Here is a 23,835-nt window from a genome sequence, read left to right as displayed (position 1 = left end):
CAGAGGAAACAAACCTTTAATTCACGTAAATCGTAAGTCGGCAGTTTCCTCTGCTGCCACGTCCAGCAAACTGTTTTTTGGGAAACAAACCTTTGCTCTGCCGTTTACCGCTTCCAGGCAGTAGATTCACGGTTCTTTTAATGACTTTTGAAGACAATGAATGAGACAGGTGAGACTGCTGACGTCGGCACAAACACTCACTCACTCATCGAGTCATGAGTAAGTCGGGCACCAACAGTAAAAAAAAAAAAAGCGGCCGGGCCGGGCCGACCCACTGGAGCTCCACAGGAGTTCAGTCTTTGAGCAGGCCGGTGTGAGGAAGCCACTGCTCATGCTTGGATGGTGCTTTTGGCTGTGAAGGCCAGGTAGTAGACCAGGATGCCCATCAGAGCAGCGACGACCTCGGTGGAGACCCAGGGTCCACTCCACGCACCCTGAGGAGAGAGAAACTCAACATTGGAATCCTAGAGGGGGGGGCTCTAGCGACACCTGGCGGTGGAGGAAAGACTCACCCTGTGGTCGATGTTGACAGAGAAGAGAGGCTGGATGGCGTTCACGTCTTCGTTGTTCCTCTGGGCCTTGCGCAGCGCACTGTACGACTCCTCGTCAAAGAACTTGACCTGGTACGTTCCGGAGCTGGCCTGCTTGTGAGGGAGACTCCAGGAAACCTGAGGGGAGGAGGGAGAGGAATATCACAAACCACTCACTCTCTGCACAATATTTATCTTGTTCCTCTCAAAGTGCCAACACTTTGTGCAGAATACTAGTTTCGCTCTTAAAAATAGTGATTCATTCATTTCTTTTCTTCGAGGTACTATGGCGCCCCCTACTGACCCACCACTGGGCTCAACATCTCGGTTGGATCGTGTGGTTTCTTTTCTCCACAATAGCAAAACATGGAAACTGAACGAACGTTGGAGGGAAAAATGTCGACTCGGAATGACTCGAGGGTCGATTCTTCACCGAGTCCAGCTCTCGTGAGTCTCCCAACACGACCTTCCCGACAAGACTTGGTACCTGGTACTTTCCGACGTCCTGACCCCGGGTCACCGGGAACTGTCTTCCATTGACGTCAGCGTAGAGAGTGACGCTCTGCGGGAGAGGTGAGCTCAGGTTAGGACCGAGGCGTTTTGGGGGCCCGGGATGAGCTGCACACGAACCTGCGCTCCGTTCCCACACGCCAGGCTGAGCTCCACAATGAACACGGACTCGGAGGAGATGACGGCGTCCGAGGTGGTGTAGGCCGAGGGAGTGATCACCGGGTCGGTGCAGCTCTCCCCTGCCACCACACACATAGCAGTTACAGGAGAAACGTGTCACAAAACAGCCCAGAAACACACCGAGCTAACATGCTAGCACTGGCCGAGCCAGCTCCTTCCCGCCACTGATCCGCTAACTCACCGGAGCAGGCGGCCACCAGGAGCGCGAGGAAAGCAACTATCCGGATCATCATGATGTGTTCTGGTTCTGGAGGTCGGGGAGGCGAAGTGAGCAGCTTTTTTCAAGTGACTGACAAGTCCACCTCAGCGTAGCGCTGCTACTCCACTGCGCATGCGCCGCGATGACGTGGATTGTCGCGCTTCTGAGACACGTCACCAATACAGAGTTGGTCTCAATAAAGTTTTCCGGCTGAAAAAAACAAAAACAAATCGCTTTGAAAACTATATTTGCGTGGGTAATTGGTGTTTTTCGACTGTGGAAACATTAAAAAGCGTCGCTGTGTAAAACTTTATTTCAACTGAGGACCATCATTCAGAAGAGAAAGGGGAGAGATCTATTTTTATTGAAATGTTCATCGTTTATACATAAAAACCCCAAGAGTGTTCACTGAGACAGAAGGATGCAGGAGAACCGGCCCGGTTCACAGAAGCATGAAAACCAGATCAAAAGTTCCTCTGGTTTCCAGCGAGCGGCTCAGACTCCGGGTGCTGAAACACTCTGACAACACATGGATGAGAAGACCATTTGTCGGCGCTCACAGACCCAAGTAAAAATGAGTTGATCCATTTTCACAGGCATCACAGTGTTTGTGTCCCGAGTCCAGCAGTTCAGTCCGGGCCGGGAGCTTTGAAGAGCCCAGCTCCTCGGCCTGGCCCCGCCTCCTTCTGCCCCTGGACGCCGACGGCCGACGGCTCCTGGAGTGTCTTCTTGGTGAGAAGTTCCCTGAAGACAGAGTCCATCTGACGACACACCTCCTGAGAAGACACCGCAGAGTCAGCTGAGTTGAACCCGGTCAGGACCAGACCTTTCACAGACCTTGTCCACTGTGACCGCGTCCTCTGGCAGGCCCTGAAGCGGAGGCCTGCAGGCGGGACAAACACACCTCAGACCCGCGTCACGTGACCCCGGCTACAAGCTGCACTCACTCTTTTCTGGCGTAGCCCGGACCGGGGCCCCTCCTCTGCCGGCCCAGGGGCCCACTGGGCAGCTGCAGCATCTTCTTCGTGCCTGTGACGCTGGCGCCCCCTGCTGGGTGGCGCGGGCGCTCGCTCTTATCCGCTGCTGCAGGTCCCACCTCCGCGTCTGCAGGCGATCACATGACTCAGCTGTAGGACCCGACGCGCTGCAAAGCGGCGCCCACACTCACCCGCTCTGCTCTGGCAGCCGTCAGCGTCCAGCTCTCCCTCCTCCACCATGGGCTCACTAAAGGGGCGGGACACGTGTTTCAGCACCTGCCACTCGGCTGTCGACTCGTTTCCTCCTACCAGTCGTCTGGCTCCAGGGTCATGCACTTCTCATAGACGGGGCCGGGGACCTGCTCCTGGCCGGGGAAGATGTTCTCCTGCTGGACGATCAAGCTCTTGACCAGATGGTTGATCTGCGGCTGCAGGGTGACGGCGTCGTCGTCGCTGGAGCCCCGCACCAGGCTGGGCCCGAAGCACACCGCCAGGTTGTACGGCTGCATCATGTTCTCGTCGCTGTACTGGGACACGCTGCCGACACGGAGCAGAGCAGTGAGCAGCACAGCGAGGCACAGCGGCGTCTGCTGCTCATCGGAGACTCACTGATGCAAGAAGGCGAACAAGTATCTCATGACGACCACCAGCGGTGGAGGGAAGGACAGCACCACAGTCCTGAGCTGAGCCGCTCTTTCTGCGTCGTCTTTGCTCTCTGGAATGATAGCGAGAGGTCAACCGCGCGGCGGGCGGCGGCGCCTCTCCACCCAGACGTACGTGCAGACTCCAGCAACGAGCTGGTGCTATCCACGGGGAACAGCGGGTTCTTCAGACCTCTGAAGTACAACTTCAGGACCCCAGCCACCGAGTCCAGGTCGTAGCTCTGCTCTTCCAGCGGGTCGTCGCCTGTGGAGAGGTCATGTGACTCAGAGCGCCGGGAGCGAGGGCGACGGGAGAGTTACCTCGCTCAAAGGCGTCCCTGAGGCTGTTGACCTCCGCCTGAGAACCGGGGACCCGGAAGATGCCCTCGTGCTGCAGACCTGAGGACGCAGCCAAAGGGTTGGTGAGCAGACACCCGAGACGCCGGTGTCCACCCCGACTTACCGCTCAGGTTGATGTAGCGGACGCAGCTTTCCACAATGAGAGGAACCGGCTGCCCAGACGCCTGGAGACTGGCAGGTGTGAGCGCCTGAGCGGCCGCCGTGTGAGTATGAGTGTGTGTGTCACCTGAATGAAGGGCAGGATGTCCCCTCCAAACAGCTGCTGGTTGTGCAGCAGGCAGGTGCTGGACTGAGTCTTCCTGAAGTGCTTCCTGCTGCTCCTGCGGTGACAGACGTGCGTCACTCTCACACCACTGGTCGTGCACTGCGCTCTCACCTGGGCTGGTGTCCGTTAGCTGCTTCTGTGGCAGACAAGAGAGGAGACAAGACTTAAAGAGACAGAAGATCTGGAGAGGTTTCCGTCGGCTAGAGGCCATGGGTCATCACAGTTCTACTTCTTTTTTTTTTATTCGCGCTTAGTTGGATAAGTATATACCTAGTAGTATATTATGTCTTTATATTTATATGTAAATATACTGTAAAGAGTTTAGATGGTTCTTTTTATTTGCACTTTATTTCCCTCCGGATAAATAAACTGTCTGCAGTTGTGAGTGGGGCCCCTCAGAAAGCCAGGTGTGGAGGGGTGTTTGTTCCAGAGTGACTGTGAGGTGAAGGAGAGCCGCACCTTTCCCCACCGCCTCCTCCAGCAGGTCGTGCTTGGCCTTCAGCTTGGACGCCAGAGAGCTGCTGACCAGGAACTCCTTCATGCTCTGCGGGACACAGGCTCCTTGAGAACGCGGGGACTGACACACCAATCGCTGAGGGTCGCGAAGGTCTCACGGTGAGGAAGAGGCTCTCCGTCTCCACCAGCGTGGCTCTGCGGCGAGCGGCGCTGGGCCTCTCTCCGCCGCCGTCCGGGGTGGACCCGCTGCTGAGGTCCACCTCGCCCACGCTGTCCAGCAGAGTGTGCCGAGCCGAGGACATCAGGCGCCCCGCCTGAGGCAGAGAGGCCCAGTTGGAGACCACGACACAGAGTCACGGCTGACCTTGATCCTCACCCCCTCGGTCTCCTCACCGACCGTCTTGAGCCGGGCCTGGATCTGTCTGAAGCGGGTCTCCAGCTCACACCTCACCTCACCATCAGCACTGACCTGCGACACCTGGGGGAGCAGCAGCAGGAGTCACAGCCGCTGGGACTCCCGACCCCATCGCGGGCTCACCTGGTCCCCCTCGTGCGGCAGGTAGAGGAAGCGGGCCGGCAGGCAGAAGGTGGACGGGTGCTCCTGCAGGAGAGCCTCTCTGTCCCGGCCCTGGTCCAGCCCAGACACGGACACCTGCAGCTGCTGCAGGCCCGAGCTCAGGTTCTGCTGGACCTGCTTCTGACGGGACAGGAAGGCCTGCATCACCCGGCTGAGGGACAGGTGGTAGCCCAAATCTGCACACTGTGTTCACAAGACGCAAAAACATGTCAGACTTTCGCTGAACAGGAATGATGACGAGCCCGCTGCAGTTAAAGACACGGCCAGCAGAGGGCAGCATGGCCGTCACTTTCGAACAACTTGTAAACAAACAATTTCACAGTAAGCGGCCGGTCATGTGACTGGTGAGCCACAGTACAGCTCTGATTTGGTCTCCAGTGGTGGCGTGAGACGTCAGCAGAGACTCACGTCGATGAGGGCGGCCACGTCCTGCAGGTAGTACTTGTGGACCGAGGTGTTGGCGGCAGCCAGGTTGAGCAGGTAGTCGTTCCTGGCCTTGCTGACCTTCAGGTGGATGTCCTGCACCTTTCCCTGTCTCTGTGGGGACAGCGGCCAGTCAGACCCGGGGCCTATCCAGCACGACGCCTCCTACCTTCTCGATCAGCCGCTCCAGCTTCTTGTTGCTCTGCTTCTGCTTCTCCGCCTCCTTCAGCTTCCCCTCTGCGTTCACGTAGTCCGAGTGGTACTGGTGGTACGTCCTCCACGCCTGCCTCACACACACACATGCGTCTCCAGGTTTGCGTGAGACGGTCGGGGCTCAGTGCTCACTCACGGTCTGCAGCTCCGTGGTGACCTTAAGGAGACCGTCCTGCAGCAGAGCGCACATGTCTTTACTCTGAAACAGAGACGGGTCACGTGAGGCGGGTGGGAGGCGCTGGCGGTACTTGGCAGGCGGGTCAGAACCTTCTTGGCGAGCCGCTGCGTGGACTCCAGGCAGAGCGCGAGTGGCTGCAGCAGGAGGCTGGCGCAGGCATCGCCCAGGCCGCTGTGGTCTTTGCTCTCCTGCCGGGTCTGGGACAGCAGCGACTGCCAGAGCCGTGACACCGACAGGCTGCTAGGATCCTTCCTGGAGGAGGAGGAGGAGTGGGGGGCATGGGCATGACATGCGGGTGAGGGGCGGGCTCTCCTACCTCTTGCTCCTGTGCGTGAACCTCTCGGCCAGCTTCTCCAGCGCCCGCGAGTACTCGCTCTCCATCTCCCCTCGCCGCCGCAGGTACTCGCTCAGGTCCTGCAGCTGCTGGCTCTTCTGCTCCAGCTGCAGGTCCAGAACCTTCAGCTGCTCCACCAGCTGGCCACGGACCTCTGCGACACACCAGGAGCGCTCAGAGCCCAGACCCCAGACCTCACGGTCCACTTACCTTTGACTTGCGTGTCGTAGTCCACAGCGCCCGCTCGCTCCTTCTTGAACTTCACGTGAGTGCTCATCGTCCTGGGACCAAACCAGAGCAAATATCAGTCTGCAACACATCCCCCGACCCCGCCGTCGCTGCAGCGGCGTCGCACTTGCAGCAGAAATAGCCGCACTGAAATCCGGCCGCTCTAAAATTAGCGGGCAGCTCGGCGAAGAGCAGCCACTGAGGTGGACTGGAGCTGGACATGTCAGAGCCTCCACCTGGACGCGGCTGAACCTCCACTCCAGCAGCTGACAGGAGGGAACTCAGCCACACATGAGCTGGTGAAGAACAGTTCACCACCACCACTGTGATAAGAACCAGGCCTCACCACACTCAAGGCCACATTCCGAGACTTCAGCTCCAGTGGAAGCGTCTCCACTCCGAGGCCAGACGTCAGGAGTTCAGCCGACTAACCACAGAGAGGCTCGAGATTCGGCTTCCTGTCAGCGGCGAGAAGGTGCAGGGCCCCGGGGGCCACAGTCCCTCCCACGCCAGGCTGGTGAAGTTGCTCACTCTTTCATCTCCCAGATAGAGAGGCTTGGAGAAACTGTTGTGTTGCAATAGTTTCTCCTCTGATTTATGTCCTGAAGCATTGCAGCAGCTCGGTGAAAAACACGATGTCATGTGACACGGCTGCTTATTCAGAACACAGTGATTGAGCACGGCTGTGGAGCGGAGCGGCCCCTTTAAGAGTCAAAGTTGCTGAGTGAACGTTCCCTGACAAGGGCGCCTTTTAGAAAAGAGAAGTGTTTCTGCCGCTCCACTGGCTGATCTTCCGCCTCTCCCCCGTCTCTTCCCCTTTCTCAACCCGACTCACTCTCTCGCACCCGCCGCCGCCGCTGCTGCGCCCCTGCTGGGAAGCGTCCTGAATCTGAGTCCCACCAGAGGTGAACCTGCAGAGTCTCAGCGATCGATCACCTGTTCACCAGCCACACTTGGAGCTACGAGCTTTGTTGCTCCACTCGCACTTGTGAAGACCAGCAAGGGGCAGGAGCTGACCGCAGGCTGTGACTCACCCTGAGAGCTCGGCAGACACACACATACACAAGGAAAACAGAGAGTCCTACCTGAGAAGTCTCTTCAACTGAAAGCCTGCTTTGACTCGACAACCTCTCGTCGCTCTGGTCTCTGGTGGGTGGAGCACAAGTCATCAGCGTGTGTGTGCGTGTGTGAGTGTGTGTGTGTGTGTGTGAGAGTGTGTGTGTGTGTGTGTGTACCTAGAGCAGAACAGTCAGACAGCAGCTGCTTCACTCACCAGCGACGACAAAATCAGCTGCCACAAACACAGAATTATTTATACGCAGGTTCCTCGTCCCACCGCCAGGAAATGATCAGCAGAAACGAATGAGCCTCATTATTTATGAATGATGAACTCTGCTGATCAAAAATCTAAATTTCTGGAGCCATTTGATCACAGCAACACCGACAGACATAAGGAGAAGGTGTTTTTGAAGGTGCAACATGTCAGTTTGCCAGATGAGGCTTGGTGTCGTTTCGATTTCACACTTCTGTGAGGGGCACTTTCTTGAAACAAACTGATCTAAACTGAACTGAGATAAAAGTGCAGCAACTGTTTAGGAGGTACATTGCACGGAATAACAGCTCATAACTTCATAAACGTTTCCTGGTTTTACTTGTACTAAATGGCCAATGAAAAGCCTCTTGTTGACCGTATTTATTGGGGTTGAAATGCATGTTTTTACCCACACAAACCTGGTGATGGAGGGATCATGAGGAGGTTAGTACTGACAAGACACATTTAAACCAACAACTGTGTCTTTTCTTGACACTTCAGTCAGGAACACTGCAGTTATTAGAAAAACATAAATTATATTTGTCACGAAATTCGCTCCACGATTATACTCAGCGTTACGGTATGACAACGTGTAGTTTCATATCTTAGAAGAGCAGCGGGACTAAATGGAAAATAAAAAAATGTTGGACGTTGACAAACGTTAGCTACTTAGCATGTTTCAGTTTTGAACTCGGTGAACATGTGATTCACACATTCACATCGCGCAGATAAAAAAGTGCTAAATCACGCGCGCGCGCGCGTCACTCAAACGGGGCAAAGGCGACAAACCACACGGCACCAACCTTCCTGTCCTCGGCTCCACTGGAATCTTGGACGGCGTTTTAACAAGACTAGATTTGTGTGATCGTTATTCTAAAGTTTATCGGTCACCGGAAGTGTTCTTTCAAAATAAAGAAGGCGCTAGTTCCGGTTGAATTATTGCAAAGTAAAATCATGACCTTTTAAAAGCCTTTTTTAATCGCACTTTACCTCTCTACCCCGAGTCTTTGGTGGCAGGAATTCGATCAGACTCGATCCTCGAGCTTGAGGGGAACAGATGGACTTAAACTTGCGTTTGTTCTCGCTCTGATTCCACAGTGAGTCCATGAGGTCACATGACCATTCGATGAATAGATGGCGGGGTCATTTATGAGGTGTCGTTTTTAGAATGAGTCAAAGACTTGGTGGACATCCAGCAGAAGGTTCCACACTGAGGAGTGATGTCACGCTCAGGTATGTTCCAATTGTGTCCACTAGGCGGCGAAGAGGGCCCTTCCCACCGACCATGAACCTCCATCTCGGGTCACGAGGGTCACAAGCCTTCCCGAGTCTCGTTCGGTGCGTGGATGTAGGTCCACAGTCAAGGTCAACGACCGGGAAATATGGAGAGCAAGCGCCGCTCTCTCTTGACCTCTGACCCCGACACAAACCCGAGCTTCGGGCTATTGACTGCAGTTGGGCGGAGACTAACTTCCATGGAACTCGAGAGGACGTGTTGCAACAGCATCGAGCATCATGAGTCACTGTTGATCAGCACGCGTGACCTCGCAACATTCCGACAGGAAGCCGATAGCGACGTGTTGAAGACGAGTTCCGAGCACAACACACCAACCACTGAAACGACTCACGAGCTCAAGCAGCTGCACTTCACGTGCGCAGTGCCCTACCTCACCACAAGAGGGCAGCAGAGCACAACCACAGATTCGGTGGGACGCGTTCCAGTTCAAAGAAACGGAGAAATAGTCGCCAGATTTATTTCAGATTTCAGTGTTCTGAGCGCCGGAGACCGTCCTCGGCGCGGTCGCACAAATGATGACGGGAGTTTAAAAAAAGCAGAAGTGGAGAATGTGAAGTGTCATTGTGAGTCGGAGGAAGAATCTTTAACGTCCGTGCTCTCGGTGGCCTCGCTCACTTCGCTCAGCTCCTTGCTCTCTCCTCCACTGTCTCTCTCGTTCTCGTGGTCGCCGGAGGCTGTCACGCTGTGGCCCGACGGCGCCTCCTGCCCCGGGACTCGCCCTCCGGGCTTCCTCAGCTGTGGGACAGCGACAGTTGATGAGAGACTGAATCCTCCGACTTCACAAGATTCACTGGGGACCTCTAGTGGTCAAAGAAACACATGGCAGGAGAATGAACTCAGGATTTTGCCATTTCCTTCAAGACATTTGTATCAATTCAAACTTCATTCTTACAACAACAACCTGAATATTCCAGAAACATAATGATCTGATTCTGAAACTAACTGCCACCTTCTCCTAAAGAGGAAGTCTGGTGTTTAAGAAGTTATAGCAGTCATGACCCAGGACTATCATACAGCACTTAAAAAAAATCATCTCATAACATATTCATTTGCTATCAACTGAGTCTTCAGATCTGCAGTAAGCTCGATCGCCATCTGGTGGCCGAACACGGAGTAGCTCGTCACCTCATCAGCCATTTGGGCCAGGTCTCTCTTCATGGCGTATGCGTCCTCCCCATCTGCGTAGTATTTGGGCTCCACCTCGCTGATCCTGTCAGAGGGGAAGAGGGTCAGGTGACCGGGTCTTCGGGGGCAGTGGCTGCCTGCGAGCCACGGGCTCACACTTACTGGAACTTGAGCGTGTTGGAGTACAAGTGCAGAGCCGCTCGGTTGCTGCAGAGAGTGAGCCAGGGTCATGACCTTGGGACGGTTGTGAGTACAAGGATTTCTTGGTACCTTTTGCGCACGTGCAGAGAGACATATTTAGCGTTGAAGTTCTCGATCATGGCCCGGCTCGCCTGGTCCATCAGCTTCTGCGCCAGACCCAGGCGTCTGTGCGAGCGCTTCACAGCCTGGAAGACAGCAGTAGGTCAACCCAGGCCACGAGGTGCCACACTCCTACACACGGATGAAAGCAGGCTCACGGTGGGAGACGCTCACCAGGGACGTGATGTGGCCGTGAGGAACATCATCTGGATCCTCCTCCCTGCAGAAACAACACATTGAAGCCACGTTCTAGAGGTGGAATGGGGCGGGGCACACTCACATCTTGGCCAACACGTAGCCCACTATTTTCCCGTTTTCATCTTCAGCAATGTAGGAGAGCTGGAACAGAGGGAGCCGCGTTAGCATGGGATTCGAACCAGCGAGCACCAGTCAGCGGACAACCTGAGGCCACGACAGTCCGTGGTAGAAGTAGTACTTCATCTGGTAGTTCTCGGGCAGACAGAGCAGGTTGCAGTGCTGCATGTTCATCAGATCTTCGGGCTGAGAGAAACCACAGGAACGGAACATCAGGGCGGACAGTGCGGCGGAGCTATGCTAAGCTAGGAGCCCAGAGCGAGCACGCTGCGGAGCCTCAACACACTCACCCTGGCGTTTCTGATGTTCATCCTCACAGCTCTTCTGTATAAATCACAACGGCAATAAATAGGCACAATACTTGATACGTTAAAGCATAATATGTCTCGGGTGCTGTTGGTAAACCATATGTGTGCAAGCTAACAAGCTAAGGTGCGCTCGAGCGGTGACGGAAGTGGACGAGCGGCTTCCAAACTAAAGGCACGGATTTCCGGTGGCCGGGTCGGACTTCCAAGTAAAAGTCGGGAAACGCGCTATTGAAAAAATATACAAAATACATGCGTTTGTTTATTCCTTAAACATGCACTTTAATTGTTTTCTTTCTTCCGTGTTCTGCAATCGTCTCACTTTTACTGTCAATATATGTAAAAATAGTCATAGACCTATGACAAATAACATCGTAATTATTGTCTTGGTTCGATTCGTCTGGACCACGTGACTGAATCACTATGAATAATCAACTTTATAGCGTCTTATTGTAACAAAAAAAAATACACATCTATTCCATATGACAGCGACGGAGCCACCGATGGTGCCAGCGTTCCGCGCTCAGAGCGCACAGCCACAGAAGTTAATGTTTGAGATTTGCATTCGGCCCGAATCACTGAATAAAATCCTTTTTTTTACTGTGAACTAATTCAATGTATTACACTAAAACAATTAACTGACTGTGATTTTTAACCACCAACATATTGGACCATCCAAAAACAGCCAAGGAGTGGACTGCCCTGTGCAGATGAGGGAAGACAAGACTTCAAAAGGTTGCACGTATGATACTGAAATATGTGGGCCGGACGGATGCGAGTAAACCTTCCTGAAGAGTTTAAGAAGGAATGAAGAGCTGTGGTGCTGGCGCAGCCCCGGGTGATACCGTCCACTCAGCAGAGATGACACGCCTCCTCACAAGTGTGGGACACATGACACTTCAGGAGAGACAATGAGTCCAACCCAGCAAGAGAGAAGTCAAGTGAAGGCTTCCACCGCATCAGGTGACACCTGCACGATGCCTAAGTCAACACTCGTGTGTGTCAGAGGCGGGAGTGTGTGTCTTGTAAACCTCATGTCCTCCACGCTTTATCACATCAAAAGTGGCTTGGATCTCAAATGTTCACTCGAGTCGAACTCGATGACGCGACTTCAGTTGCCGCCTGATGGAGCAGCCTTCTGACACGGATTGAGAAACTTGCTGTTACAAGTCGGGATCCCTCTGTGGAACCTCAGGCTGGTGGCAGCAATTATAACATTCTTCAGGAAGAGGGAGACGTCGAGACAAGTTGGACCTGCTGAGCTCGTCCTGATTGGGGGAGGACGATGAAGACAAAGGTGACACAGGAAACAGAGCAGGCTGCAGTTCTGGATGGAGGTCCCGGAGGACGAGGAAGCTCCAGGGCAGCTCGGGGGCGACGTGGAGAGGCAGCGTCACTGGTCCAGGTGAGACGCTCATCCCCTGGTGATCTGCTCGTTTGCACTGTGACGAGACTGCCTCGACGCACTGCAGTGTTAGAGCTCCGCAACAGACTAAAGCGAGTTGGGACGAGCAAGAGAAGACAGGAACCTGGAGTCATTTGACTTCAAAGGACACTTCGACCCAGAGAACCACAATCAACGCCACATTGTGAAGGAACAGTGAGCCTTTTCAAGACCAGAGCTTCAACGTATGATGACAGGAACGTTCAACAGCAGGAAGGTCACATGACCTCAGGTTTACACGGCGCTCTACTCGGTCAACATCCTTGTTTGTGAGAGGACTCTGAAGGTCAGATCAGACACACGTGACCCAGAATCAGACTTGAGTTGAGTGAGGGACCTGCTGCACCCCAGAACCCCCCGTCAGTTCCTCGCCTCTGGCTCCAGGTGTCGCTCCTCACCATCTTCCATCCTGTCCTTCCTCTCTGCAGGTCCGAGGCCCGGTTCTGGTTCGTGTCCTTGTTCTGCGGGACCTGCCTCCTCTACTGCGCCAGGATGGCCATGCCGGTCTGTGCCGTCTCCATGGCAACCGCGTTCCACTGGTCCAAGATTGACACCGGGCTGGTTTTGGGCGGGTTCTTCTGGGGCTACTGCTTCACACAGATATTAGGGGGACACGCCAGCGACAAGTAAGAGCCGCCTGTCACGCTCTCTTCAGCGCCACCAGCTGTGTGGCACAGGTAACACCTGCACTCCGGCTGGGGAACGCCTCGGCTCCAAGCTTCAATTGAGGACTGTTAAAAATATGGAATTCCTGCCGTGAAGAACGGGACACATATCAGGGTCAAAGTTCATGGGGCGAAAGGTTGACGTCCGCTCCGACCCGTGCAACCACTCATGCCAGTGTTGTGTGTGCAGAGTCGGGGGAGAGAGAGTGCTGGTGCTCTCTGCGGCCTTGTGGTCGACGGTCACCATGGTGACGCCTCTGCTGTCGCGGCTCAGCTCTCACTCCGTCCTCTCGATGACCCTGGCCAGGTTCTTGATGGGGCTGCTGCAAGGTCAGACGCTGGGCCTGCACGCGTGGGACCAAACCAGAGACGGTGACCGTGTGCCCTCTCGTCCACTCAGGGGTCTTCTTCCCATCTCTGGCCAGCTTGTGTTCTCAGAGAGTCCTGGAAGCCGAGCGCGGGAGTCTGATGAGCGCCATCCACAGTGGGACGTACCTGGGGTCAGTCCACCCTCAACACACACACTCTCATACACACACTGACAGGTGTCCCTCCTGCAGCACCCTGCTCGCCGGGGGCCTGGGCTCCGTGCTGCTGGAGCTCTACAGCTGGGAGCTCCTGTTCTACAGTGTCGGCGCCATGTCAGGCCTCTGGGCGCTCGTGGTCTCCAACTTCCTGCTGAGAGGTGACGAGAACCTTCGACACGCTTCCCTGGGTCAACAGTGTTTGCTAGCTCTGCCCTCTCTCCTCTGACAGATGAGAAGGTTGTGGTCCAGAAGAAGCCCCAGGGGACCATGTCCAGGACTCGCTGGCTGAGTCTCTGCCAGAAACCGTCTGTCTGGTCAGCTCTTCCTCCTCTTGGCCTCGTGTCTTCTCGCCTCTGACCTCCCAGATGCTGATGTCCTCCTGCCTACAGGTCCCTGGTCCTGGCTCACACCTGCATGTCTAGCTCCTCCTACATGCTGCTGTCGTGGTTGCCCACCTACTTTGACGAAACCTTCCCCATGGAGAGCGTACGTTCCCGTCCAACTTGCCCTCGCCGTCCTTCACATGACACAAGGAGAGCCTTGATGTGGAGCCTGGACATGCTTCTGAGCGCTGCTCTCATCTTGTTAGGGTTCCATCTACAACGTGGTCCCCTGGCTGGTGGCCATCCCCGTGGTGCTGTGTTCCGGGTGGATGTCCGGTGTCCTCCTCAGCAGAGGTGTGCGCGTGTGTGTGTGTGTGTGTGTGTGTGTGCTGCTGCTGCTGACTCATGAACACGTGCTCCTGCAGGACACAGCCTCTCCACCGTCAGGAAGGTGATGCAGGTGAGTGTGTGAGCTCAGCCCGCCGTGTGACAGCAGTGTGACAAACCACTGACCTGCTCAGTTCATAGCCATGGCCGTGTCCAGTCTGTTCCTGGTGCTGCTGTCCGGCACCACTTCCATCACCGCCGCCGTCACTTACGTGACCATCGCAGTGAGCGCCTCCACCTTCTCCAGCTGGTGAGTGCAGGACGGCTGTTAGGACGTCGACGGTGTTGTGTGTTGACGGGTGCTTTGGTCTCAGTGGGACATCCGTCAACGTTCAGGACCTGACTCCCTCGTGTGCTGGCGCCCTCTATGGTGAGTCCTGAAGCCACCGTTCAGTCGTCCTCTGTGCTCAGAGGTGTGTGTCTGTTCCCCGCCAGGGTTCATGAACATGCTGGGAGCCTTCATGGGTCAGTAAACCGACACAAGGTGTTGCTGTTGCTGGTCTGCCGCTCACATCACTCCCCCCACAGGGCTGCTGACCGTCTCCTTCTCCGGTTACCTGATAGAGGTCACGTCGTCATGGGCCATGGTCTTCTCCCTCATCACCCTCATCAACACCGTGGGACTCGGGATCTTCCTGGTCTTTGGAGACACTCGCCGTGTTGACCTGGACCTTCACAGCACGGTCGACGTCTGAAGGCTTCGCAGTCACCGACTGCTCCGACGCGCTCCAGGCAATCTGTTGGAGATATACAGAAATTCACAGTCCAAAGTTTCAGGTTCAATTCCCACACTTTCAAGCACTTGTCTGCAGCTCTGCGTTGTGACTAGAGTAATTTAATGTCTTACATTTATGTAAATAAAGAGTTCTTGAATGGTGCCGGCGCTTCTTCTGCTTTAACTGAAAACACGCAGTTCTTATCTAAACCACCAGGGGGCTCTGCTGGACGAGTTTGACTGACAGTGTACCAGTGACCTCCATCATCGTTTGTCATGAAAGTCTAATGGACGTCTCAAAGTCCTTAGTCGTCTAGGCTAAAATTGGTCCACCACAGGTCTAAAATGAACGTTTTTTAGACGTCTAAGCTTAGACGTTTTAGCCCAGACGTCTAAGGACTTTTAACGACGTCTTTACGACCAAAAAATGCTCACTGGGATCGCTTTATCTTCATATTTTCTCTGTACATTAAACGGATATCTAACTGTTTTAGGTGACAATATTCAGTAATGAACTATTTTAATGCAACATTCGCCTACCTTGTATACAATGTACTATTTCTGTTCAATTTACACACATAATAATAGACAGATTGAGTTAGATTGTCTACATTTAGGCTAAATTGTGGACCGATTATAGACAGTCTAAACTCAGACGAATGGTCTAATAGACGTCTAAGGCTTGGTGGGGTACTTGTCCAGCTTCAACTCATGAAAAGTCAAACCTGGTTCCACTGGTTCTGAGAAGATACTGAACGACTCGTTTGCGCATACACTTCGTATTTCGACTTCAGTGGAGCTCCACGCGTTCATCCGGAGGTTTCTATGACAACAGGAACATCTGTTTTCGGAAGTTTGACTCATGACCTTCCGGTGGCTCGCGCTCCTGCAACTCCCCGCTCCTCCACTCGGGGGCGCCAGAAAACTGTTCGGACGATAAGTGGGGGTCTCCGGATCTGCGTGTGTCACATGGGCGCTCAGCAGCACAGAGAAGGGACGCGCGCGCAGATGGAGGGGGGCTTGACGGACCAGAACCAGCAGCCGGACCGAACCTAGGCGATCCAGCAGGACGGACCCCTCCCCGGCCCGGCCCGACCCCCTCCCCCCACCCTCGCTGCTGCCCCGGGGAGGAGAGGAGGAAGACGCGGCGGAGAGGAAGAGGATGATGCAGATGTTCGTGATGAAGAAAAGACGCTGACTGATGTTCGTGGAAACCAAGTGAGTCCTGCTTCGTGTCGCGGGATGCGTGTGTGCGCGCGCGCGTCGGTCTGTCTGCGAACGCGTGTCTGTGTGCGAGAGGCAGGGATTCGGCGCGCGCGTGCACGTGTGTTCTGCGCAGTGACAGCAGGAATGTTTTATTCACGCGTGTTCTCCGCGCGCGCCCCCGCGGTCATACGTGTGGCACGTGTGACGGCGATTGATCGGAAACACGGGGAGTGCACGCGCGTCCCCTGTCATAGTCAATGTTTAAAGTCCGTCACCCCCCCCCCGCGCCTCCTCAGCGGCACCGTCCCTCCGTCCTCCAAGGCTCCCTCCTTCAGACCTCCCTTCCATGTCTCCTCAGTCTCACCTCTGCCTTCACCATCAGCATCATCAACATGACCATCACATGACCAGCTTCATCATCACCAACAGCATGATGAAGCAGCATCCTCTTCTCCACCCAGCCAACATGACACCCTCCTCCTCCTGCTCTCCACCTCGGTGGCTGTCAGCTTCCTGGTGTGTCCAGCGGAGCTGATGGACCAGTCACATGTAAATAATGGAGATAAAACGCTGTCGTCTCGGCGCCTTGTTAATCGTTGAGGCGTGAGAATGTTTGACCCAATTCACATCACACACACCACACACGTTCGTCTTCCTATCTTAGTGAGGACCGTCACTGACACACATAACATCACCCTTTCCCCAGCCTAAACCGAACCATCTAAAACACATGGCTAAAGCTAACTGTCACTCTGAGCCAAAATGTAACACAGTGATAATAACCCAGCTGTTTTGTAGCTTTAACCCTCAAACTGAGGCTTGACAAAATGAGGACCAGCCAAATTGTCCTGACTCGGTTGATTAAAAACTCATAGAGGTTCTCACAAAGATAAAAGAACAAGAATATATGTCACTCAGGCTGCACATGCTTTCATACGTTGGGACCTTTGTCATGTGTGAATACTGTGGAAGCAACGTCCTTCACACAGTAACAGGCTCACAAACTCAGCAGACGCTGAAACAGAACTGAGATCAACACGCTCTGCTGCCAAGTCTGAGTCTGTGTGTGTGTGTGTGCGAGAGCGCGTGTTCCTGCGCGAGTCACCGCCAAACAAGGGTCACGTCTCACTCCCCGTTCTCAGGTCGGGCCCAGCGCGCGCACCTCAGACGTGACCTCTGGTGTGATGCTCCTCAGGTCTTCATGAGAGCACACCAGAGTGACAGCAAGTGAGCGCCGGCGCCACCACATGGCCTCCATGCAGGACGGGCTAATCTTCACGGCTCCTCCCTACGGCAAAGTCCTGCTGCTGGGCGCCATCGCTGCGGCCTCCGCCTTTGTGGTCACCATCCTCATTGTGGTCCTGTGTGTGGGATGCCAGAGGTACACACACACACACACGAAAACATGGACGTCATGTCGTGGACAGCAGCCAGACAGGACCTGTGCTGGCTCACCAGGGGCAGCGGGACTGACAGGTGTGTGTGTCCACAGGAAGGGAAAAAGTCACAATGTTCCGGGTGAAAGTGGAAAACGCAGACTCATCAACATGGTGAGCGTAGACGACGTCTGTGGCGGTGACTCCACCGTGACCTGAGACTGACCATGTGTGCGCGTGTGTGTATGTGCAGGGCATCCTCCGCCAGTCAAAGCTTCGCTCCATCAGTAAAAATGACGCAGACGTGAAAATCAACTGCAACGGCAAAAGTAAGTTCTGGTGCTGTCTTCTGGGATCACATGACCACACACTCTTCTACGGTCACTCTCACGCCAGAAGCCTGCTCAGGCTCCTCCCTCCGGAACACCTCACAGCTGTCTTCTCCTGGAGGCTCCACTCTGAGTCTCTGCTGGATGGAGAGTTGCTGACCACGGTCCAGTTCAGCTTCATCCTTCCCTCACTCAGGAACAAGACCCTGGATCTCCTCCACCTGGTGAGGACCTCCAGGTGTCGGGGGTGCTTCAGACAGGGGCTAGTGAGGACCCAACAGCAGACCTCACGTCAGATGGGATCACAGATCACAAGCCCCTTCCAGAAATGCACTTGACATTTTAAGAAGCTTTGTTGAGGAAGCCTGGGTCTCAGTAAGCTGCTTCCCTGGAGCTAAAGAGTCTTTAACACATAAGACCATTAATGGAGCTCCCCAGTGAAGACGCTTCACCCCACAGCCTGAAGGTCAAACAGGTGGACATCACCTCCTGTCACACACTGCGTCTCCATGGCAACAAGTCACAGGTTAAAAAAGAGACACAGAGGTTTCTGTTTTGGAAGTGTAAAAATAGAGTCCAGGTTCTATTTTGATCCTTGTTTGATGAGCTGGGACGGCTCCCGGAGAGCGTCCTGCTAATCTCTCCACCTGATGGTTCGCTTGGACTGAGCCACATGTGCAGGACTCCAGAGCGGAACCTGAGACTCAGCACTCGACTCTGACTCCCGCTGACCGTGGTGACTTCTGTGTATTCTCCTGCAGGCCGCCAGCTCCCTCAGGTTCCCTCAGGGTCGGAGGATGGGGACCACACCTACTCAGAAGTGGGCCGCCCCTCGACCAAACGGACCGACGAAGCCCTATACGCCATGGTCGGCCGGGCGGGACAGACGGACACTCCGGCCCCGCCGGCCGTCCCCGCCAACACGCCAGCGCCCCCGGACCCTGACGGGGATGCGGACGACGGGATGCCGGACCCTGAGGTCCTCACTCCACCTCATCCTCCGGAGACCGCAGAGTACGCCTGCGTGCGCAAGCTACGCAAGTCAGACAAGGCACCGCAGAAGAGGGACAGCGGGACGGACACGGCGGACGCTCCGCCCACCAGGCACGCGCCGCCTTCACACCCCGCACCGCCTCCACCTCACCCCCACAGCACGAAGCTGCCTCGAAGAAACAAGGACGCCTTCAACGTGCCGGCGTTCCCAAAGGTGCGTTGTCACAGACGAGTCATGCCTTCACCAGCAGGACCAACACGGTCCTGTCCCTCATCCGGCCGAACTTTGGCTCGGCTGTCACCGGCTGACCTCCCTGTCCCCGTTACGGTCCACTCACTGGATTCTGCTGGTTTTCTGACGTCACATTTTCCCACACTTATGCAGGAAGTGATGTTCATGGGAAACGGTGAGCAGTACATCTGGAAGCCTCCAGAAGATGAAGACATGCTCGCGCTGCAGAACAAAGCTCTGGTCCCATTGGGCAGCCACATGGTGGAGAACATCCAGCCTTCAGCCGCCGCGGTGAGTCTCCCAGTTTCCCAGCCGACGCTCCACAACTTCACTGTTGGCTTCTCTTCAGGTGGCCGAGATGTACTCCAAGGTTTGTAAGCCCGGGAAGAAGAAGCGCGCCGTCCCGGGCTCGCCTCCCTCCAACCCCGGCTTCAGGACCCTGGGCCGTGGCGATCGGAGCCGAGACCACGACGGGGGCTTCAGCGTGGTGGTCAAGCCTCAGACGTGGGCGCCCCTGGAGGGCAAGGCGGTGGGCGGCACCCTGGACGACCACTGCTACGAGTCTTTCGGGGCCGAGGACAGCGACCCGGCCTACGAGAACGTGGACATGGGCTGGAGGCGGGAGCGCCCCCCCAACACCTGCGCCACGCTGCGGCCCAGGAGGAAAAAATCCCAGCAGCCCCTGCAGCAGCAGCAACCGCCGCCGCCACCGCCCACGCAGCAGAACCCCAAACTGCAGCATCTTCCCGCCAAAGCGCTGCTGCTGCCAGGCGAAAACCTGTACGAGAGCATCGGGGACCTGAAGCAGGGCTCCACCACCTCCAGCACCACCACCATCTTCACCTTCAACGACGGCATGGAGATGTACGTGACGGGGCTCTGAGGCCGCGCCCCACCCCCGCAGCCCCATTATTACTGTTTACATCACGTCATGACATCTCGCCGTCGCAGGCCTTAAGTCGGGAACGCCGACCCGTCGTGACAGAGCGGAACACAAAAATCAATCCGAGGAATCCAAAGCTAGCGAAGAATCAACGAGCACAAGAACGTCGCAGAAGCACAACGGGAATCTTCCTCCATTCTAGTTTGCGTCGAAGCAAAGAATCGTGGGAAACGTTTTGGTAGCACTTGATGAAAGATTTCAGAGATAAATTACGAATCAACGAACGCTCAGGGACGAGAGGAACAATCGGAATAGCTACGAGAAATTGCACATTTTTCACAGAGATGAAAGCGCGAGCGGTCACAGAAGGTTTCCATCGCTTTTGTTGACCATCATTTCAAGAAGGTCTGAATCCTTTCGATGGGTTTCCCGGCAGATTCTCTTTAAAGTCACCTCATATCCACGTCAAGAAAAAAATAAAGAAACGGCAAAGAAAAGTTCATGGACGGAGTTTAAAGTGGAGCTGAGGGGCGACAGGATCCTCGCCTCACGCCGACCAAGCTTTGCTCGCTGATCAGCTACGTGCTGCTAACAGTCCTCACTGGTGGGAGTGTCCTCGGAACTGGGAGCAGGAAATTATGATGTCACGACTGCGACCAGTCCACCTGGATCACAACGCACACACGTTCTCGGAATACGAGTCGCACACCCAGAATTCAGTGCGGGAAGTGAGGCGAAAGGGTCAAACGCCGCAGGCTTGTGATCAGGAAGTGACATCAGTCGGCCTTCTGCTCCATTTTAAATGCGAGAAAATGAAAAGTAGCAACAATTTGCTGGAATTTGCCTTAAACTTCACTTCACAGTGAGATTCTCTATTTAAAGACGATTGATGTGTTGACCCCGCCGCGGCCCTGCCCCCCGGCCCCGCCCCTCTGCTGCTTCTGTAAATTAGCTGTTGTTTTCTTTGTCGTCTGTTTCTGCACTCTGCCTGTTGACGTTGCATGCTGACAAGTAAAAAAAACACACAAGTAAATATGTATGTTTTTCTTTTGCTTTGGTTTTTCTGTGTTGCTTTGACGCTGCAGCTCGTCTCCCTCCTCCGACGTGAACCAATGGACTAACGTGAACTGTAGCTGGAGACTCGGCTCCAAACGCCCGCAGACCGCCGCCCCCTCTCCTCACACCTCCCCGAAACAGTCCACCGAGGTGCCGCTACACTGACTTTCAGGTCGGTGATTTAAAAAAAAAAAAAAAAGGAGAGCGCCCCCTTGAGGCTGACAGGAAGTGACATCATGGATCTGGTTGCTGTGGTGATGCTGTGTGTTGATGTGTTTGTACAAAAGACAAATAAATATATGATCAGTGTCGACATCTTTTCTATCATGTTTCCTCGTGTTCCGGATGGGCTCGCCGGCGGCTCGGACCCGGGTCGCCGGCTGGTGCCACCTGCTGGCTGATGTTGTGTTTGCTCTCCAGACGACGACGTTGTACCAGATTGTAATGTTTTTTTCTAAACAGATTATTGATGAAATGTCGTCACGTTTATACTTTTTTAATAAAGTGGAACTTTAAAATGCAGAATGGCAAAAGTGTCACTCATTAAGACCGGGACCTGACGGGGACCAAACCAGAGGGAGCGCGTCTGCGTTCTCGCACCACGTCCCAGAGCTCGCTCGCCGGTCTGCCATCCACCCAGAGGGACGTGAGCGAGGACGCGTGAGCTCACAAGCCTTGGCTGAGACACACACCGCGGCAACGTCAAACACACTGGATGTGGAAACAGCTCAAACCGACAACAAGGACACACACACTCAGTGGCCTGCAGGTGAAAATACACACGCTCAACTCAAACACACAAGTGAAAAGCACCACAACACACACACTCAAACATTTAAACATCCATGACACACTATAGTAGACACACAATACACATATCAAACACACATGAGGCCACATGAGATACACACAGAAACTGCAGTCAACAACATTTATCACTGACACACAAGCGGAGGGACAGAAATACACACACACACATAAAACATGAATGAATAACCAGTGAAGCTCACCAAGCTATTAAAAATACACTCCGAGGTGGAGTCAGTGACACACAATCAACACATTCCAACACACACACACACAGACAGGCTCGAGCTTGTTAATTCTCATGATCAGGTGTGTGTGTGTGTGTGTGTGTGTGTGTGAGTGTGATAGAGAGAGAGCGAGAGAGAGAGAGGAGAGCAAGGCAGGGATTGTGTGAGTGTGAACGTGAGTGTGTATCGTAGCGGGGGGTGGGGGATGGGTAGGTGGGGGGAAATAGGTCACCCCATAAAACAAAAAGCTTGCAGTCAACATTGCAACCGCCGGATGAGCTGTGATTGGCCGGCCTGTCTCCATGGCAACACGCTAACCTTGAGGCTGCAGTCACGTGGGCGGGGAGTCTCGCGCCAGTCTTGGAGGAACTGTCATGTGACATCGCGATCGCAGTGTCACAGACGCCACGGCAACAGGGACGGAGCGTCCACGCACAGACACACACCGCTGGAGTGTGACGTCACGAGGAAGCAAACGGGAGCTGGGGGTCTGACATCTGGAACCGGGGCGACACTGACCTCTGCTGGTCACATGGTGTGACACAGCGGCAGGACGGGAAACCAGGTCACAACCTTTGGTGACCTGAAACTCGCCCCCCGCCCCCATCTCTCCGCCAATGATGGGTTTCATAATTCATAATCCCGGATTTGGGATGAGAGATTAAGTCATGACTGGGCTCCCACACATTTACTGACGCTGACCACGAGTACCTTGAATCACACTTCATGAATGTCACACATCCGCTGATGATCCACTTGCTCTTCTTGCTGCTTTACTTGCTTAGTCACGTGAGGATGATGCACACGGGAAGGTTCATCCAGTTCCAAGGTCATCACTGCTGTCTCCAAGGTTTACAGCACCACCACGATGAGCAGTCTCCGAGAATGAAGGATAAAATAAATAAATAAATGAACTAAAATGGCAAATATAAACACATGAAACGACTCTTTCGGAATTCGGGAACTCTGGTACGAAAACTTAGGTATATTACGTGGAGACTCACAAGCTTCCAGTAACGTATTCTACTCTCATCAATCATCATCATAATTTTTGAGGCGGCTCAAACGTCTGCGGGACAATGCTGAGGATGTTTTATGAGTCGCTGGTGTCCAGTGCAATTCTGTTCGCTGTGGTTTGCTGGGGCAGCAGACTCAAAGACTCAACAGCAAAGCTGGTGATGTGGTGGGGGTGAAACTGGACTCCTTGGAGACGTTTATGGAGAGAAGGATGCTCCTGAAACTAAGGAGCATCCTGGACATCACCCACCCCCTCCATCCACTCCTGGTCCAATACAGAAGCACATGGACCGACAGACTGAGACGACCCATCTCAAAGACCGAGCACCACAGGAGCTTCTTTCTCTCTGTGGCAATAAAACTGTACAATTCATCCCTGAAAAAAACACAATGAGGGTTTTTTTGGACACATTTTCTGTTCTTGAACTGCATTCATTGCAAATCTTATGGATGCCTTTTTTTGCACTTTATAATATTATTTATTTTTAATTTATTGTGATATGTTGCGAACAGAGCATGTTACGAACACATCTTAAGTTTTTCTGATTGTGATTCAAATACCTGCAGATATAGTTTCTACCCAGACATGAATAAGTGTAAATACATATAAGTAAATTACAAACACCTTATTTTTGCGCCACCGTTCTTTTAAAGCTTCACTTATTCTGTTTTTCATGCCGTCACCAGCTATTAGCTTGTTTTAGCTTATTTCTAAGTTCGTTTGAAGGAGTGCGGGTTTGTCAACAACTACAAGGTTCCATTCAACTTCTTTCATTTTTCATGCCGTTTTTGCAGCGATTTCTCTGCAATAAAAATGCACTGTGTTACTCACCCACCAAAAAACGTCGTCCATTTTCCATCGCTTGTTTTACTTGGGGAAAATGTGACGAAAGAACGCGTGGAAAATAAAGAATTCTGAAATC

The 23,835-nt window shown here is 54.0% G+C and overlaps 5 protein-coding genes across 8 annotated transcripts; 2 read left to right on the top strand and 3 right to left on the bottom strand.

Annotated features, from left to right (window-relative positions):
* Positions 1-1,558, bottom strand: ssr4 (signal sequence receptor, delta). Its single transcript, XM_053849023.1, has 5 exons — positions 1,402-1,558; positions 1,161-1,279; positions 1,018-1,092; positions 513-668; positions 1-434 (listed from the first exon to the last, which is right to left on the bottom strand). The coding sequence occupies exons 1-5, from the start codon at positions 1,451-1,453 to the stop codon at positions 330-332; spliced, it is 507 nt and encodes a 168-aa protein (XP_053704998.1). The 5' UTR covers positions 1,454-1,558; the 3' UTR covers positions 1-329.
* Positions 1,559-1,751: 193 nt separating this feature from the next.
* arhgap4a (Rho GTPase activating protein 4a) lies at positions 1,752-8,451 on the bottom strand. 2 transcript variants are annotated; one of them, XM_053848925.1, is made up of 24 exons: positions 8,374-8,451; positions 7,307-7,362; positions 7,157-7,217; positions 6,054-6,124; positions 5,826-5,997; positions 5,599-5,761; positions 5,468-5,530; positions 5,288-5,401; positions 5,104-5,232; positions 4,657-4,878; positions 4,495-4,596; positions 4,277-4,432; positions 4,122-4,206; positions 3,774-3,798; positions 3,624-3,717; positions 3,501-3,561; positions 3,359-3,436; positions 3,174-3,302; positions 3,006-3,111; positions 2,706-2,933; positions 2,588-2,643; positions 2,367-2,523; positions 2,257-2,302; positions 1,752-2,195 (listed from the first exon to the last, which is right to left on the bottom strand). In XM_053848925.1, the coding sequence occupies exons 4-24, from the start codon at positions 6,118-6,120 to the stop codon at positions 2,049-2,051; spliced, it is 2,400 nt and encodes a 799-aa protein (XP_053704900.1). In that variant the 5' UTR covers positions 6,121-6,124; positions 7,157-7,217; positions 7,307-7,362; positions 8,374-8,451; the 3' UTR covers positions 1,752-2,048. The 2 variants fall into 2 exon arrangements, with proteins under 2 accessions (XP_053704900.1, XP_053704899.1); XM_053848924.1 differs by lacking the exon at positions 8,374-8,451 and adding an exon at positions 8,187-8,299.
* A 670-nt stretch (positions 8,452-9,121) lies between these two features.
* Positions 9,122-23,818, bottom strand: naa10 (N-alpha-acetyltransferase 10, NatA catalytic subuni). 2 transcript variants are annotated; one of them, XM_053849012.1, is made up of 11 exons: positions 23,745-23,818; positions 22,607-22,772; positions 14,629-14,808; positions 10,711-14,528; positions 10,508-10,606; positions 10,386-10,444; positions 10,280-10,325; positions 10,076-10,191; positions 9,968-10,012; positions 9,806-9,890; positions 9,122-9,478 (listed from the first exon to the last, which is right to left on the bottom strand). In XM_053849012.1, the coding sequence occupies exons 4-11, from the start codon at positions 10,729-10,731 to the stop codon at positions 9,239-9,241; spliced, it is 711 nt and encodes a 236-aa protein (XP_053704987.1). In that variant the 5' UTR covers positions 10,732-14,528; positions 14,629-14,808; positions 22,607-22,772; positions 23,745-23,818; the 3' UTR covers positions 9,122-9,238. The 2 variants fall into 2 exon arrangements, with proteins under 2 accessions (XP_053704987.1, XP_053704988.1); XM_053849013.1 differs by having other exon boundaries at positions 9,122-9,415; positions 10,711-14,808.
* LOC128749427 (solute carrier family 17 member 9-like) lies at positions 12,036-14,842 on the top strand. The gene is made up of 13 exons (XM_053849028.1): positions 12,036-12,130; positions 12,598-12,795; positions 13,025-13,164; positions 13,235-13,334; positions 13,395-13,519; positions 13,591-13,675; positions 13,751-13,847; positions 13,951-14,038; positions 14,110-14,144; positions 14,206-14,321; positions 14,386-14,441; positions 14,507-14,536; positions 14,600-14,842. The coding sequence occupies exons 1-13, from the start codon at positions 12,057-12,059 to the stop codon at positions 14,764-14,766; spliced, it is 1,311 nt and encodes a 436-aa protein (XP_053705003.1). The 5' UTR covers positions 12,036-12,056; the 3' UTR covers positions 14,767-14,842.
* On the top strand, positions 15,730-21,174 carry si:dkey-70p6.1 (uncharacterized protein LOC570575 homolog). Of its 2 annotated transcripts, none has more exons than XM_053848963.1 (7): positions 15,730-16,004; positions 17,135-17,373; positions 17,485-17,542; positions 17,622-17,697; positions 18,459-18,904; positions 19,076-19,213; positions 19,272-21,174. In XM_053848963.1, the coding sequence occupies exons 2-7, from the start codon at positions 17,240-17,242 to the stop codon at positions 19,803-19,805; spliced, it is 1,386 nt and encodes a 461-aa protein (XP_053704938.1). In that variant the 5' UTR covers positions 15,730-16,004; positions 17,135-17,239; the 3' UTR covers positions 19,806-21,174. The 2 variants fall into 2 exon arrangements, with proteins under 2 accessions (XP_053704938.1, XP_053704936.1); XM_053848961.1 differs by having other exon boundaries at positions 15,731-16,004; positions 17,188-17,373.
* Positions 23,819-23,835: the final 17 nt, after the last annotated feature.

The sequence above is a fragment of the Synchiropus splendidus genome, chromosome 18 (assembly GCF_027744825.2).
Source record: "Synchiropus splendidus isolate RoL2022-P1 chromosome 18, RoL_Sspl_1.0, whole genome shotgun sequence".
Taxonomy (NCBI): domain Eukaryota; kingdom Metazoa; phylum Chordata; class Actinopteri; order Syngnathiformes; family Callionymidae; genus Synchiropus; species Synchiropus splendidus.
Note: the sequence above shows the minus strand (reverse complement) of the source record. Positions and strands in the feature narration are given on the sequence as shown.